Below are 17,463 nucleotides of genomic sequence, written 5' to 3'. Positions count from 1 at the left end.
GGGGAGTGGCAATAGGAAGGTAGAAAGCAGAGAGGGGAGAGCTCTTCCAACCTGGGCAGCAGGAAGGACTTCTGAGAGGAGGAAGGAACTGGTTCCCCAATGGGGAGGGGGATGTGAGCACACAGAGTAGAAAGGGAAGAGGCATTTTAATCCATGCAGAAAACAGCAACACAGGTACACAGGGTTACAGGGCATCTACGTGGCATGGTGGCTTTATTATAGTTTCTGGTTTACTTGTCCACCTCCACTAGGCAGTGAGTTTTGTGAGGGCAGGCACAGTGCTGGACCCTGAGAACACAGTTTCATGCAGTTTACAGTTTCATGGGGAATCCAGACAATGAACACATAGTCCAAAGATAACTATACACTTACAAATTGCAAAAAGCATGACAAAGTAAAAGGGCAGGGTGCCAGGGGAATAGAGCCCAACGCGGACCTAAGAGAGAACATCCTGCCAACCACATGACAACATAGCAGAGGAGTATTTCAGGCTGAGGCCAGTACAGCTGGAGAAGGACAGATAAGAGGGAGTGTGGCCCAAAATGAGATTCCAGGACTAGGCAGGCATAAGAGCAGTATGCCTCACAGATCACACAACAGGATTGTAGATTTTATTCTAAGAGCAAGGGGAAGCCACTGAAAGCTTTTGAGCAGGTGAAGGACAAGATCGTATTACAACAAATGATTTTGGAACCATCGGATACCCATAGGCTAAAAAATATGAACTTCAATCTAAAATTCACACTTCATAAAAACATAAATGAAAAATGGATCACAGACACAAATGTAAAACTCAGAACTATAAAAAGTTTAGAAAAAAATAAGAGAAAATCTATGTGACTTTTTCTTTGGCTATGCATTCTTAGACATGGTAACAAAAGCTGAATCCATCAAAGAAAAAAAATGGTAAAATTATCCTCCTTCAAAATTAAAAACTTTTGTTGCACAAAGACACTGTTAATAGAATGAAAAAAGAAGCCACAGCTTGGAGAAAGGACTTGTACATCAAATAATTGACAAAGGAGTTATATCCAGAATATACAAAAAATTCTCAAAACTCAATAATAAGAAAAAAAAACACATAATTTTTAAAATAGGCAAAACATTTGAATAGTAAAATGAAAAGATCCTTAATGTCTATATATTTTTTTTTTGGCTGTGCCTATGGCATGCAGAAGTTCCTGGGCCAGGAACTGAACCCAAGCCACAGCAGTGACAATACTGGATCATTACCCTGTTGAGCCACCGGGGAACTCCCTCAACATCTTCAGTCATTAGTGCAATGCAAATTAAAACCATAAATCAACACCTTAGAGAAGTGAAATGAAAACTTATGGCCATAAAAACTTGTACGCCAATGTGTACAGCAGTTTTATTAACAACTTCCAAACCCAGCAATAACCCTGTTGTCCTTCAATAAGTGAATCACTAAACCGTGAGACATCATACAATGAAATGCAACTGAACAATAAAAAGTTATTGATGCATGCAACCACTCCAATGTATCTCAATGGAATTATGCTGGGGGAAAAAAGCCAATCTTTTTTTACTTTCTTTTTGCTTTTTCAGCCACACCCATGGCATATGGAAGTTCCTGGGCCAGGGACTGAATCAGAGCCACAACTGCAACCTGCATGGCAGCAGCGGCAATGCCAGATCCTTAACCTACTGAACCACAGCAGGAACTCCAGAAAGAAGGCAGTTTTGAAAGATTTTACACTGTACGACTGTATTTCTATGACATTCTCAGGAAGACAAAACTATAGAGGTGCAGAAAAAATCAGTGGTTGACAGGGGTCAGGGGTGAGATGAGGTAGAATTGCATATAAAGGGACATCACAAGGAACTTTTCGGATCTGTTGGTTATCTTGACTATGGTCATGGTTACACAAATTTATGCATGTACTAAAAACCATAGAACTTTACACCAAGAGAAAACAAATCAATTGTACTCTATAATGTAACAAATAAATGTTTAATAGTTTAAAAATGAAAATATATCCTGCTGTGTAGCACTGGGAACTATGTCTAGTCACTTATGATGGAGCATGATAATGTGCGAAAATAGAATGTGTACATGTACGTGTAACTGGGTCACCATGCTGTGCAGTAGGAAAAAAACGTATTGGGGAAATAACTATTAAAAAAAAATAATAAAAAACAGGGGAGTTCCCGTCGTGGTGCAGTGGTTAATGAATCCGACTAGGAACCATGAGGTTGCGGGTTCGGCCCCTGGCCTTGCTCAGTGGGTTAACGATCCGGCGCTGCCGTGAGCTGTGGTGTAGGTAGAAGATGAGGCTCGGGTCTGGCATTGCTGTGGCTGTGGCGTAGGCCAGCGGCAATAGCTCTGATTAGACCCCTAGCCTGGAAACCTCCACATGCCGCGGGAGCGGCCCAAGAAATAGCAAAAAGACAAAAAAAAAAATTAAATTAAAAAAAAAATAAAAAACAATGAACATGAAAATATATGTCCACAAAAACGCTCCTAAAAAAAAAGGTTCACTGCAGCTTTGCTCATACTAACCACAAACTAGAAATAAATGCTCATTGATAGGAAACTGCCTAATGAACTGTGATCTATCCATGGACTAGAATAGAATACCCCTCAGCTACAAAAGAGAATGACCCACTGATACACATAACATGCTGGATGTCAGAGACATTGAGTTTAAGAGAATGGACTCAACAGACTATGTATCATATGATTTTTATGAAGTTCTAGTAAAGGAAAACTTAACCTTTAGTGAAAAACATCAGAACAGCGGTTGCCTCTAGATGAGGGGATAACGGGGAAGGGGTACAAAAGAGCTATCTAGTGAGGTGAAAATATTGGATGTCTGGATCAGAATGTGGGTCCTGTGGATTTACGCACTTGTCAAAACTCAAGGAATGACATACTTAAGATCTGTGCTGTCCATTATATGTAAACTTGACCTTAAATATGCAAATAATATGAACTCAATTGAGGAGGTTTGCTTTTCACAACAACATGACTTGACAACTCTACAACTATTTTCCGTGCATTCTAGACTTGAGCAACTAAGTAAATCTATTGAGGATAATGGGGCCAGGCCCCTCTGACAAGTGGAGAAAAGTGTTGCCAAAGTGGAAATGGGAAGACTGGGATGAACCTCATGGTGTTGGCTTAGGCTTGCAGGTATCCCTAGGAGGTCATGGCTTGTATTATTTTATATACACAAATGCACAAAGGTACACACACATATAGATATGGAAATAAGTGTAGATATAAATTTTTATGCCTATGTATATGTGTATTTGTTTCCCACTTAAGAAAACACCTTTAAGCAGTAAGAAAATCAATAAGAAGGAACCTAGTAGTATTCAGATCTCAGTTTCTAAGCAGCTGCTCTTAAGGAAGCCAGGGTTCCCCTTTGACTAAGTCTCAGAGAACCAGCTGATTTCATTGCTAAGGTGGAGAAAGTATTAACAGAACCCATAACATCACAGAGCGCCAGAAAGGAAGAAATGTTTCAAGAATGATGGAAATCATCAGAAAGGCACATCGAAGGGGATGCCGTTCATTTAGTCCGGGACAGTTTGAGCATTTAAATAAGTAATAACGCAAAATGTCATAATCCACTGAATAGACAAATGAAAAAAAAAATAAATCATGAATGAATGAATGAGGCAGGGGGAGGGGAGAGGGAGAAAAAAGAGAAGGGAGAAAAGAGGGGGAGGAGAGCAGAGGAGGAGATGGGAGAGAAGGCAGGCAGGGCAGAAGTGGGAGGGAGGGGAAGAGAAGGAGAGAATAATGATAAAGCACATGGCCCCACAAATAAACAGTTGTGAGTAAAGACAGACACGCAGGGTAGTTCCTGCCAAGATACAAATAAAGGGTTTAAAAGTTAAAAAAAGTGTTTAATGGAACTAAAGTGAAGAATATTCTGAGATTACAAAATTAAAAAGGTAACCCAAAAAGCATTAAGTTGAAAGACAGAAGTATCTTTCTTCTCTTCACCTTGCTATGCTGGAAATTCTTTTTCCAACCTGTGTCCATGGACCATGACAGAACCATCTCATAAAGATGGAGGTTTAAAATGTACTGGCTTGAACCAGAAAAGGAGAACAACCTTAAATGAATAGAAAAATAAATAAAAGTGTTGAAGAAATCACCAGACATAGACTTCAAATCATGTCCATAAACCAGCTTCACAGGTAGCCCTTTGCACTTAATGTCTTTATAGCTCAGTAAGAATTGAGGATAGTTTTAAATTGTAACTATCCTATATTTGGAAGTACTTCCTAACTGATAATAACTTGACTTTGTACAGTATTTTACAAAGCATATAGATTTCATTTACTTGTCAAGGTAGATAGATCTCATTTCCTTATTTCATTGCCATACATATTCTGCAGTAATTACCCTTATTATTTATAGCTAAGGAGCATGAGACATAATGAAGCATCTCCAAGATCACACAACTTGGCAGTGACCAAGCTAAGAGAAAAAAATAACAAATATTGTAGCTTACAAAATCCCACTCCCAGGGGTTTGTTTCTGTTTGGTTGTAACTACATCACACAAGTCCTCCACAGTATTTGCCCAAAGTGACAGGAGGTGGTATGGACCAGGATCAGCCAAGCAGCCTGCAGAGGAAGAGCAGGGAGTCTGGACTGAAGAGCCGGGGTCAGGGCAGGCGAGGCCAGCATGGCCTCCTCCAGGAGTCCATAAGCACAGGGCCCGGCTGACCTGCTCGCACTTCCTCCCCCACAGCCGCTCACACTGTCTTGACCAGAGGGCCCCGTGCCCAAGTTCGTTGGGTTCTAATTCCCATTCCTCTCTGAGCTCCTTTCCTACCAGTCAGCCCGTCCTGAACCTGCCCCAGTCACACTGGCTCCTCAAACACACTTGACATTGCTTCTGCCCCAGAGACTTTGCATCTGCTCTTCCTTCCATCTGCAATGTTTCCTCCCAAATCCACATGGCTTGTTCCTCCATTCCTTTCAGGCTTAACTATAAAGTCACCTTCTTGCTGAGCCCTTAGCTGGCCACCATATCTATTCTATTAACCATCAGAAATCCATCATAAATTGACAGTAACTCATTTTTTTTTTTTTTTTTGCTATTTTAGGGCCACACCTGTGGCATGTGGAAGTTCCCAGGCTAGGGGTCGAATCGGAGCTGCAGCTGCCAGCCTACACCACAGCCACAGCAACAGCAATGCTAGATCAGAGCCACAATCTGTGACCTGCCTACACCACAGCTTGTGGTAACACCAGATCCCTAACCCACTGAGCGAGGCCAGGAATCAAACCTGCATCCTTAAAGAGACAATGTTGGGTCCCCAACCCACTGAGCCACAACAGGAACTATCACAGCATCTTGTAAACTAAAAGAAAATGTCAACTGCATATGGCAAAATCTAATACAATTTAACCTCCCCTTACAACCTTCCCTGTCTCTCTTCAATGCTTAAATATTTTCCCTTGGCCCTCCTCACCATCCAACCTACTCTGATCTACCGCTTGATTTTCTTTCTCCTCCACTAGAACATGGAAGCTCCAAGAAGATACGGATTTTCGTTCACTGAAGTATCCCCAGAGCCCAGAACAGAAACACCCACAAGGCAGGTGCTAAATATTTGCTGTATGACTAAGTTTTACTGGGCTGGAGTGATGAGACTGGGCAAGCTAGGGATCTAGTGGTGGAGAAACCAAAGCAAATGGCAGCTGCAAGGAATGAAGTCAGCTCGGTCTGATACAACCAACCCTCCCTAATTAGCACCATCGGACATCTTTGCAAAATCCTCCTCACACCTTTGTACAAGAGAACTCTTCACCGCAACAAGGTGAAAGGGGAACTAGCCAGGAACATTCTTTTTGGTGCAGGTGCTGACAAGTACAGTCTCCCCAGCGACCCCCCCTCCAGCAAAGGTCAGAGCTACAAGAACCCTTGAAAACCCTGGGCATTGGATTCGCCAGTGTCGTCTACTCGACTTTTGGGTAAAAAGATGCTGTCTTTGTAAAAAGCATTAGGGCTCATCGGTGTAATCGCCTTCCCTACTAATTCTTCCCTCCGTCTAAATTTAAGATGAAATTAAAGAAAAGTTTTCTCTCAGAAACATCCCCAATCAAGTACTTCCCAATGACTCCTTGAGTTTTCTCCTTGCAGTCCCACACCAGCCACAGCTCCTAAACCCGGCGTCCTAACAGGAAGGAACCCAAGACAATCTGCAAGACTTTGGATAAAGTGTAAGTGACTGCATTTTCTCACCACTACAGTGGATCTAAAATCTACCTTATCAATTTGTGGAGACTGGATACACATGAAATCCCATCGTGAAGAATGAAGTACAGAATGCATTTATATGAAGATGATGCTATGACAGAACTTAAGGTCTCATGTCCACACACAAACTGAAAGAGGAGCACAATGCTTCCTGAGCCCAGCAGTAAGGAGATGAGAAAGGGCTACACAGTATTCCGTGCTGTGCCTGCCCCTCACCAACTCTGAAATGTTCCTTGCTTCTTTCTGTATTCGAGCAAGACCCCCCACTCCAGGGCATCTGTAGCTCTAGTGGAAAACTCAGCTGTTGAGTCCCTCTCCTGAAATGGAATGTTCTTTAGCCTCAAATCTGAAACATACAAGGACATCGTACGCGGACACAGACCCTTTCTTGTAAACATTTTAAATTATCCTCTTTTGTGTTTCTTTCAAAAGCGCCCACAAAGCTTTCAAGCCTCTTAGGAGGATGCTACTGGCAAAGAACATTTACAATTACCAAAGGAAGTTCCAAAAGCACTCAGAGCTCTAGGTCCCTATGACCTTCATGCCTGGTTACTTCTTTAACCACCCCCGCCCCTCAGACAATAAAATGGGAGCCAGACTATCAACAACCATGCAGGGTGCCTATAAACTAATGCCTGACTAATGCCTGAATCTCTTCTTCTTGTTACCTGAAAATATTCTGAGGACAAAGAATAAGTCTATGAAAAAATAAAGCCATACTGGCTGCCACCAATCTATAACAATACGGCGCCAAGTTTGAGAGGTCTCATGGCACAGAATGGATTAGCATTTCGATAGGATCAATGAATCAGTCAGTCCCCGAGCAGACGTCCATTTCTGCCTGCTCAATGTCAAACTCTGTGCTAGACAGGGATGAGGCTGACAGGTCCTTAGACTAGTGGATGATCCAGGTCCACCAGCAACCCATCATGTGAGAGCTGAGATGGCTGGGGCCAGAACAGTGACCAGGGTGCTGGAGGAGAGGGAAGGAGGGCTGGAAGGATACGGAGTTTTCTTCATCATATCCATCAGTTCTTTCCTATAGTCTCACTTGTCCATCTTACTATCTACATGCTAAACAATCCATTGCATAATTTTGGAAGAAACAGTAGAAGTATTTTCCTGAGGTCCAAAATGTATAAAACTAGACCACATGCATCCAGTAATGATCATTTCCTCTTATGTTAGAAAGGATATGATTGTAAGGCTTAAGAAAACACTTTTCTTATCTTGTGTGAAGATCAGCGGCATAGATGTAATCGCTGGTTCATTTCCGCATCAGAACATTTTTCATCCAATCAAGCTCTACTTAGAAATAAAATGCAGGTCTCCTCAGTCTCTGAACTCTCACTCTCTGAATATTTGGAATAATGATCTGCTAATTTACACAAAATTCATTACCCAAGCCCACCAAATAAATCTGCTTTCAGGTTGCATGCAAGGCTATGTTTAAGTCATGCGCTCCTGGGTGAAAAGATGTGGTTTGCTGCTATTGTATCTCAGACATGCTGGTCGAATAGTGTCTCTGAGTTCACGTGGCTTAGACATGTCATGCTTTATAGACACCCTCTCTCCCACGCTAGTCAATAAAAGGTCTTCAAACAAAGTGGAGGAACTAATGAAGGAAATGGACAAGCCTAAGAGGTCCATGCGCTACAAGAACAGCATGAACTGCAAGAACAGTTGGGAATAAAAAAGCCCATTAAGAGGACTGAAAGGCTATTAGTCTTAAGCTTGGCCGTGCCCATGTCCTGAAGTCCTAAGAACCACCAATATAAGAGATACAAGGGTGAAGATTTACAAGAAATTTGAGATTCTGCAAAAAATAAAATAAAAATCTTGCTGGAGCGAGTGAGGGTGATAGTGGCATGAACAAACCTGCGACATTCAACACACAATTACAGATGCAGTGTTGTGTTGGCAAGAGTTGCACAAGGCCAAGCAAAGGGAAGGCTAAGACTGCCACCGTCCGCCAGCTCTGTCTTTCGTCCTGTTTCTCTGTGTGTAGCTTCAGATAACAGTTCTCAGCCAATACTCTCTGAGCTCTCCTGCCAGGAAGGGAAAATTCTGCCCTGTTCCTCAGATCTGGACAAGGATGAACCTCAGATATTTCCTGTTTAACTCCACTCCTCACCAGCTTCTTCTTCCTCACCTCCTCCCACCACCAAAGCGTAACAGAGACCACAGCCTGCACGTCCCTCACCCTGCCAGACCTCACACGAACATGCCTGCAATCAGAAGAATCCTCTCAAAAACTCAGCCTGTTTATTTTATTTTGCTAAGTCTTGCTGGTGTGTAGTGCTCATTTTTAATGTATTATTTTGTTATTTATTTACACAGCCACATACGTCGTAATGGAGAAGGAAAACATAGTCAAGTCTCAATATTCTACACTGAGCGGTGTCTAGAATCATGGCTTACTATGTGTTTAGTACTTACTACGAGTTTATCAACTAGCAAATGACTAGATAGTATTACACATCATTTCTATTTTGCAAAGATTCTTGGTAGACTGTTCAATGAGTGTATTCAGGGTCTTCATGATATCTCCCAAGTTGGCATTTTCCTATGGGTTAGGAATGCATTTTCATTTTTCCCACTCAAAAGAGTGGAATGACTCTTTGTTCTCTGAAAATTTGTTAACAAACAAATGTGAAAGAATAGATTAGATTCACACAAAAAAGGGACACCTGTACAATAGCAGTTACCATGATGCTTATGTATTCTTCTACCACGTAAAGTGTTTCAAGAAAGAAGGAGCAATCAAGTGTATTTGTAAATGCATTGTCTTAATTTGAAAGTAATTAAATGTCAGTTAAGGTTGCTTGTTTTCTTTATAAAGAGCCAATCACTTGTGTTTATATTCAGCTAGAAAAATATGAATTATACCAGCTGGGAAAGAAAATTCAAAACTAGTAGATTGCTCATCTGGAGTCAATTTTTTTTTTCATTTTGATGGAAAAAATAGTCATAGGTGTTATTTCTCCATTACTTACGTCAACATTAGCCTCTCACCTGTGGTCTGAAGAGAGATGACCCTCAGGGGAATCTGAAAGCATAGGCGGACCATCTTTCCCCGCCTCCTTTATGGCGAAAAGTTCCTGCAGAAAAACTGGCATTTTAGATACTTAAAATGTATGTACATAGTAAAAATACCTGACATGTGTACAGGATGTACTGCATTGAAAGCCATCTCATCTCTACCTCCTCTGTCTATCAGTGTGAGAAAGGTACCCGATTTTACAGATGTGAAAGCTGAGGAGACTAGAGACAGATGATGTGGTCAAAGACGTAGAGCTAGTAGATGCAGGATCAAAGTAGATCCATTCAAATTCAAAGTTGAATTCAAGTTCATGGCTCTTCCACTGCTGCACAGCCACACTGGGGAAAAAAACCATCTTCCTCCCCAAAACCCTCTGTTCTCACAAGATTTGTTCTCTAAAAGGAGCACGGATATGGAACAAATATCCTAGAAACCCAGAGAAAAAGTGGCATAGATCACAAATAGAGACCCTGCCATGAGGTTTTGCTTTTTCACAGAGAAGGGAGGCGATTTGGAGGGGACCCTCTAGATGGGAAAGCTGCCTTCTCACAGCAGATATGGGAGCTCAAAGCCCGGACAGGAATACTGAGGGTGCCCTTGGACCAAGCAAGTTCCTTCAATTGCCCTTCTCTCTGCCCCTTTTCCCACTGTCTTAAATGTGGAAAAAATCATGACATAGATCACTCGTCTAAAACTGAAGGTAAAGCGTCCTTCACAGCTTCTGAAATGTGGTCAATTAAAGCCCAGATTTTAAAGCAGAGAGGAGAAGTGAAAGCAGGTCTTTTACCCTCTCTGGATGGTAATGATGCTCATGATAAGAATGACAATGGGAGTTCCCGTCGTGGCGCAGTGGTTAACGAATCCGAGGAGGAACCATGAGGTTGCGGGTTGGGTCCCTGCCCTTGCTCAGCGGGTTAAGGATCGGGCGTTGCCGTGAGCTGTGGTGTAGGTTGCAGATGCGGCTCGGATCCCGCGTTGCTGTGGCCCTGGCGTAGGCTGGCAGCTACAGCTCCGATTCGACCCCTAGCCTGGGAACCTCCATAGGCCGCGAGAGCGGCCCAAGAAATAGCAACAACAACAACAACAACAACAATAACAACAACAACAACAACAACAACAACAACAAAAGACAAAAAAAAAAAAAAAAGAATGACAATGACCACGATGCCTGTAAAGGCCTGCATTTACTGAGTCTTACCATTTGGGAGGGGCTGTCTTCTTTGCTCTTCACGACAGCCCCAAAAGGAGGTGCTATGATCGCCATTTATAGAAAAAGAAACTGAGGCTAAAAGCTGTGACTTGGGTAAGGTCATGCAGGGAAAGGATGTGAGCTGGATCCAGGGCCCTCTCTTGTAAGGCAGCTGAATGTGCTGTATGTCACAATGTCACTACAATATTAACATGGCCCAAAACACAGAGTTTTTGCCGTTGCCTCTGCTGCCCCCCCACCGCCCAAGCCACAGGGTTTTGCTCAAGTCAGTTGGTGGCACTTCCATTCACTGCTCAGGCCTAAAAGCTACAGGTCATTGTTGATCAAGGGTGGCAGCTTACCATCATTCAGGGACTCGGTTCAAAAGACAAGTCATCGGAGAGAGACCTTCCCTGACCCTTGTGTTGAATGCCCTGCCCCCACTAGTCATGTGTACACAATTCTGTTTTATTGCCTCCGTGATACATGTCAATATCACCTGTCTAATGCCTGTCTCCCCAGCATCTAGCACAGTGCCTGGTACACAGGAGGTACTTACTAAGTATGTTGCTTAGTGAATAATTCATTAGCCTGAATCTTACAGATGAATTCTAAAGACCGATTACTCTTTGTAGAGACCAGATCCGTGAGTTCTTCTGTTAGGAGATTAAGGGCGGATGGGCAGGAGGGCTGCCTCACACCCCACCTCATGACAGAAGCTTTCCTTTACCCACCTGCCAAAAGGGTCACTTCTCTTAATATTTCCCAGCTGCCAGCCCCAGTAGGCTCTATACCATTACAGGAAGTCCACCTGTAAATGAGGGTGTGCCTCTTTGGGGTGTGTCCAAATCTCCACTCCGATGGTCACCTTCTGAAACATAGGAGCTGAGCTTTTCTCATTCATGTGTCCCTTCAGAGAGCCCAGGTGGCAGCAACGCGGTAGCCCCCCCACACAGCATACTCACCCGTAGAATCTGAGCCCTGAGCATGCAAACGGTCCCCACCAGATAAAAGCGATCCTCCAAAGGCAACTCCGCAGAAGACGGCTGGCTGGGGAAGAAGCTGCGGAGGAGCGCCAAAGGCTCTAAGGGGGCAGAGACACACAAGTGACCGTCTAATAGAGAGGCTGGCACCCGCCACATCAACCTGCCATTCTTCAGCCCACTGACAGTTTTCCGAAGTCCGAACCACCAATTTGTCCTGTTTCCCTTCCATCCCAGCCACCTTCCCCACCCTGGTCTTCATCAAAACATGAAGTCATTACTGAGAAATAATTGTCAATTCAGGGTGATTTTCAGTCTTCTGTTCTTACTCTGCGAATGGACATTTAGTCTCCACACAAAAAAATTAGCTCCCATTCTTTACATAGACCATGTGGGTATCAAATATGTGTGCGTAATCTGTGTGTGTGTGTGTGTAGTCAATTAACGTCTTTTTAAAGGTATCTGATCTTTAGTTTTCAAGGCACGTGACAAAGATATCAGACAGCCACTGCCTTATCAGACAACAAATTTTCATTATTTGTTTACCCATTCATTCATTGTTATATCGTTAGACCTCAGTGGCAAAGAACTAAGTATATTCTTAGTTCATGGTCTCTTGTGAACACAGATAAAATTCTCGCTCTTGTTTTTATTTTTTCTCTCTGTCCCTTTCCCACCCACAGGCACTCAAAGTCATCTACCACCTTTACTGTATAACCTTGTAAAATATGTAGTCTGGTTTTATGTGCTCTGTGTTTTTATAATATACAAAAGTAGCATTGTGCTAGAGGTCTGATTCTATCTCTCTGTTTTTTCAATCAACAATTAAAGTAAGGTCTAACCATGCGGTACTACGTATATCTAGGTTTCCTTGCTTTTAACTATTACAAAGTTTTCCTTATTGTATATTTCCCAAAATTTTACTTGTCCATTCCCCTAACAATGCACACCTAGTCTGTCTCCAGCTCCCTCCTACCACAAACAACACTAGGACATACATAGGACATGACCCCTTAGACAGAGTGGACAGAATTCTACTGATCATTTTAACTCTCTAGGTCTTTTGTGTTGGCCATTGAATGAGTGTTTGATCCAAGCCAATGAAGCCAAGGTATGATTTAAAACTCACTTAAGCCACCACAAAATCAGTTCCCTGTAACTACTGAGTCCTATTGTTTATCTTTTAATTTCGGGCATCCACAGATTTCCCTTTCTTTTAAAATTGGCTATGTGTTAAACTTCCTAGGTTATGTTTTAACAATAATTTCCTTGTTTTCGTAGAAGGAAAGAGCCATCCTTATCAGCTCAGTCCACCATGTTGCCATATGATCCCACCTTGTAAATTTTGCTATGAATTTTTTTAAAGTCTAGTTCATATCTGTAATCAAAACATGTGGTCATGGGATATCAGAGTTGGAGAGAGCTGACTGTAGAAGGGCATTTATATTAGCAATGAAGGGCTGCATAACTCATGGACTTCATCTAGGTTGGATTACAAATTGAATTGCTTACCATCAGAAATATCTTTTATAGTCAGGAGGAATTTCACACATTCATAAGCAGGGTGACTATAATGCTCAGCATCTCCTCTTTTTAAATGACAGCAAAAATTAATATGTTTTCCTACTAAAAGAAAATATACAAAACAAGTTTACATTTGTGAGCCACATTCTGCGGGATTATTTCCTATAGCCATTGTCTTACTTAGACTAGATTTTTTTACAAAAATATTTTCTTCCCATGAACATTAGCACTTACATAGCTATGTTGTATCTGAAGAGTGGGGGTACCAGCTAGAACATAATTTATATAATTATGCAATTATACAGGAGCTGAAATAATCAAGGTTCATGATAAAGAACAAGATTTAATGGAGGATAGATTTTTTAACACTAGAAATATAATTGGTGAAATTAAGTTAAATGAACATATGATCAGCAGTTATATAGGCTCTAGTATCTTTCTCATTCCTCTGAGTGATTGTTAGCTGTCTCTTAAAATCTAAGAACTTAGTATTAGAAAAAAAAAATCTGTACCTGACATTGATAAAGGAAGTTTGATAGCAATCTTTCGGTAGACTTCATTTTTCTCTTCATCAGGCAGAAGGCTTAATAATTTTTTACCTACGATGTCATCCTCAAGAAGGAAGGAGGGAACAAGTTTTGCTATAAGTGCTACTGTATTCACTTCCTCTCTCTCCCTACCTCCATTACGCTTATCATCTGCCCACCTCAGCCGCATCCTGAGGTGGTTGGATTTCTAAAAGTCCCAGTTCACATGACCCCACTCTATGCCCATCGCCTCCAACCTTTCCAGGGTGCTCATGCAAGTACTCCACCTTTCCAAAAATGATCCCACCCACTGAGACCACCAGTCCATTCCCAACCCATTCTCACTGTGCGTGATCTCCTTCAATTCATCAAATCCCTCCTTACAGTTCAGATTCTATAGTCAAGTATTCTAATCAATGCCATGAGCTCTTATTTGCTGGGGAAAATCACAGCTCTGCTTGATTTCAACTCATCATCTGCCCTATACCTTCCCCAAGCAACTGAATGTGTATGGAACTCCACCACCACCACCACCACACACGCTCTGTATTATTTTCTGTGGGCACTCAGTTCTGCCTAGAAATCATTCCACATGTCCCTAGACAATTCGCTCTCCTACTCTTTGACATGACTATCTCTTGCCTCTCCCTCCTTCTTCAAACCCACAAACCCACCCACCCCCGCCATCCTCCTCATATTCAGCTGGGGATGTCATTTCTCATTTCAATAAAAAACCAAGGGAGAAGGAAATGTCAATATTTTCCTGCACCAAATTCACCAATCCTTCTGCCCCTGTGGCCAGAGACTTGCTTTCTCTCCTACTGTACTGAATAAGCTTCTTCCTAAGTCTAGCGCACTGTCTTTCATCCTCTCTCGACTGTTCTAGGACCTCATTCTAGAAATTCTTCCCCTACCCACCCCATCTTCAGGCTTTCCCTTTCTGCTGGGTCTTCCCAGCAGAAAATGCAAATGGTGTAACATCTGTCATCTTAAAAGCCAAAACAACACAACATTCCAAAAACTCAAAACTTTCTTTGACACTGCATTCTCTCCTCTGGCTCTAACTACTTCTCTGGTCCACTTTAGAACAAGCGTCCCTGAAAGGAACTATGCCTGCTGTCTCATTTCTTCACCTCTCACTCTCCCTTGAAGTCATACTAATGAGATTTGTATCCTACTCATTCTACCTTTGTAAGGTTGCCAGTAACCTCCACATTGCCACGCTCAATCATCAATTCTCAGCTTTCATCTTGCCTAACATCTTGGCATTTCATACAATTGATGGCTCCTTTGTCCTTGAAACACTTGCCTTACCTGGCTCCCAGGACACCGCACACATATGGATATCCTTCTGCTTCAAATGCTACTCCTGCACGGTTTTCTTCGGTGGATCTTTCTCCTCTCACTGGGTAACTGGCATTGGAGTGCCCAGGGCCCGCCTGGTCATTGGACCTCTTCTCTTACCCTCCTGTCTCCCTAGGTGGTCTTTTCCAGTCCCATCTCATCAAATATACCATCTAACTGTAAATGACGCCCAACTTTTCGTCTCCAGTCCAGACTTCTCCCGGGACTCCCCTTGAGAACTAAATTTGATATCTAATAGGATTTCAATTTTAGGACATCCAAAAAAGTGCACTGGATATTTTCCCTCACAAACAGTCTCCCCTCAGTCTTCCTTGACTTGCCTTTCTTTCTCTCAAGCCCCAAATCCAGTCCATCAGCAAACTCTGTTGGTTCTACCTTCAAAATACATACAGAATCAAGCCACTTGTCACTACTTGGTTTAAGTTGTCATTGCTATCCTGGATTACTGCCAAGAGTTTCCACTGGTCTCCCTGGATCTATCTTCGCCATACCCCTGTCCCACTCCACTCTCCTCTCCAGAGCAGCTAGAGTGATCAATTTCAAATATAAGTCACATCACGGTATTCCTCTGCTCCACATTTTCCATGGCTATGCAAGTCTTTCAGAGTAAAAGCCAAAGTACTTCCCATGTCCTTGATGGCTCTATATTCTGGCTCTTTGCTGCCTATTGATCTTAGCCCCTCCCACTCTCCCTCTTGCTCACTGCATTCCAGGCACACTGAACCCTTTGCTCAAGATCGAATACACCAAGCAAACAGTCATTTTTGGGGCCCTTGAACTTGCTCTTCATCCAAACTGAAAGACTCTTTCCCAGATATTTGCAATGACTTTCTGCCTTACTTCATTCAAGTCTCTACTCAAAAGTATTTTTTCCATTTTTTGAAGTTTTACTGAAGTACAGCTGATTTACAAGGGTTGTGATAATTTCCACTGTACAAGAAAGTAATTCAGTTAAACATATATACACATCCATTCTCTTTCAGATTCTTTTCCCACAATAGATTGTCATAGAATAGTGGGTAGGGTTCCTTGTGCTATACAGCAGGTCCCCGCTGGCCAACCATTCCATAGACCTCGGTGTGCTTATGCCAGTCCCAAACCCCTAGTCCATCCATCCCCCTGCCACCTGTCCCCTTTGGTCACCATAAGTTTGTTTTCAAAGTCTGTGAGTCTATTTCTGTTCTGCATGTAAGTTCATTTGTATGCTTTTTTTTAGATTCCGCATATAAGTGATCTCATGTGATGTTTTAAACAGCATCAATTCCCTGACATTCTCTTCCTGCGTTTTTTCCATACCACTTATCATTACCTGACATCATAGCCACATGTATACATTTACCTTTTTATTACCTATCTCCCTCAAGATAGAGACAGAGACCTTGGCTGTCTTATTCACTGTCTTATTCACTGCTACATCCTCAACACCTAGAACACAGCTTGGCCCAGGTGAGCACTCAATAAATATTAATTGGAGTTTCCATTGTGGCTCACTGGGTTAAAACCCTGACTAGTATCCATGAGGATGTGGGTTCAATCCCTGGCCTCACTCAGTTAAAGATCTGGTGTTGCCACAAGCTGCAGCATAGGTCACAGATGTGGCTCGGATCTGGCGTTGCCGTGGCTGTGGGGTAGGCTGGCAGCTGCAGCTCCGACTCAACCCGTAGGCTGGGAACTTCCATATGCCACAAGCATGACCCTAAAAAGAAAGAAAAAGACTAAATATTAGCTGAATGAATGAATCACGTCAGACCGTGTAGTTGAAATATGGTGACACAATAAAAAAAAACTGAATATCAGACATTAAGTAATGAGTGTTTAATGTGATAAGACCAAAATCATAAAGTATTCTTTGTAGTTTCATAATGGTTTTGGGTGATGAACCACAAATTCAAATGATTATCTGACTAATATTAATAACCTACAGTCAAAATTTAGAAATATATTTTTATGGCCCATGTGTAGAAGCCAGGCTATGAGGTGGCCAATGCTCAAGTTGGCAGATGGATCCTGTCTCAATCAAGAAAAACCTTGGCTCAATTCAGGGCAGAAGTATAACCATAATTTAGCAAAGAAATCATGAAATTAACAGGCAGTAGATTTTGACAATGAAAGTCACATAGTAGGAAACTGGCTTCCCAAAACAAACAGATATTTTCATTAAACTTAACTTTTTCAATAAAAATGCTTTTATGGGTTTAATTATAAAATATAATTTAGGCACCAAATTAAGTTATCTCTGCTCAGTAGAGACCACTCATTCATTCACTTACCTAATATGTGATTAACAACTGCTCCATGCCTGAACCCTGTGTAACGTCCGTTCTCACAAATGAGCTCACTTAATGCCCCATGAAAGGAAAAAATCTCCTCTATTGTATTCATGAGGCTGTTAAGGCTTGTCCAATTGTTGGCAGGTCACAAGTTCAGAGATGAGATTCACACCCAGCTCCATCCAAGTCCATATCCACTGTTGCTTCCACTCCTCCAAGGCTACCTTGAGTCCAACTGGCACCAAGAGCAGCAGATTTGCTACTGGGCCAGTTTCTTCATTTTGGACATTCCAGGAAATAATTTTTTTTTTT

General features: G+C 42.2%; 1 protein-coding gene across 1 annotated transcript in view; it reads right to left on the bottom strand.

Moving 5' to 3' along the window:
- PASD1 (PAS domain containing repressor 1) overlaps nucleotides 1-17,463 on the bottom strand; it is a 62,070-nt gene that overhangs the window by 33,221 nt on the left and 11,386 nt on the right. The window contains exons 4-7 of the mRNA XM_047764273.1: nucleotides 13,502-13,601; nucleotides 12,978-13,088; nucleotides 11,448-11,566; nucleotides 9,266-9,351 (exon numbers count right to left, since the gene is read on the bottom strand). Coding sequence (XP_047620229.1) covers nucleotides 9,266-9,351; nucleotides 11,448-11,566; nucleotides 12,978-13,088; nucleotides 13,502-13,601 — 416 coding nt within the window. The remainder of the gene's footprint in view (nucleotides 1-9,265; nucleotides 9,352-11,447; nucleotides 11,567-12,977; nucleotides 13,089-13,501; nucleotides 13,602-17,463) is intronic.

This window comes from Phacochoerus africanus, chromosome X (genome assembly GCF_016906955.1).
Source record: "Phacochoerus africanus isolate WHEZ1 chromosome X, ROS_Pafr_v1, whole genome shotgun sequence".
In the NCBI taxonomy this organism is placed as follows: Eukaryota; Metazoa; Chordata; class Mammalia; order Artiodactyla; family Suidae; genus Phacochoerus; species Phacochoerus africanus.
The sequence above is the reverse complement of the archived record's forward strand: the minus strand, read 5'-3'. Positions and strand labels throughout refer to the sequence as shown.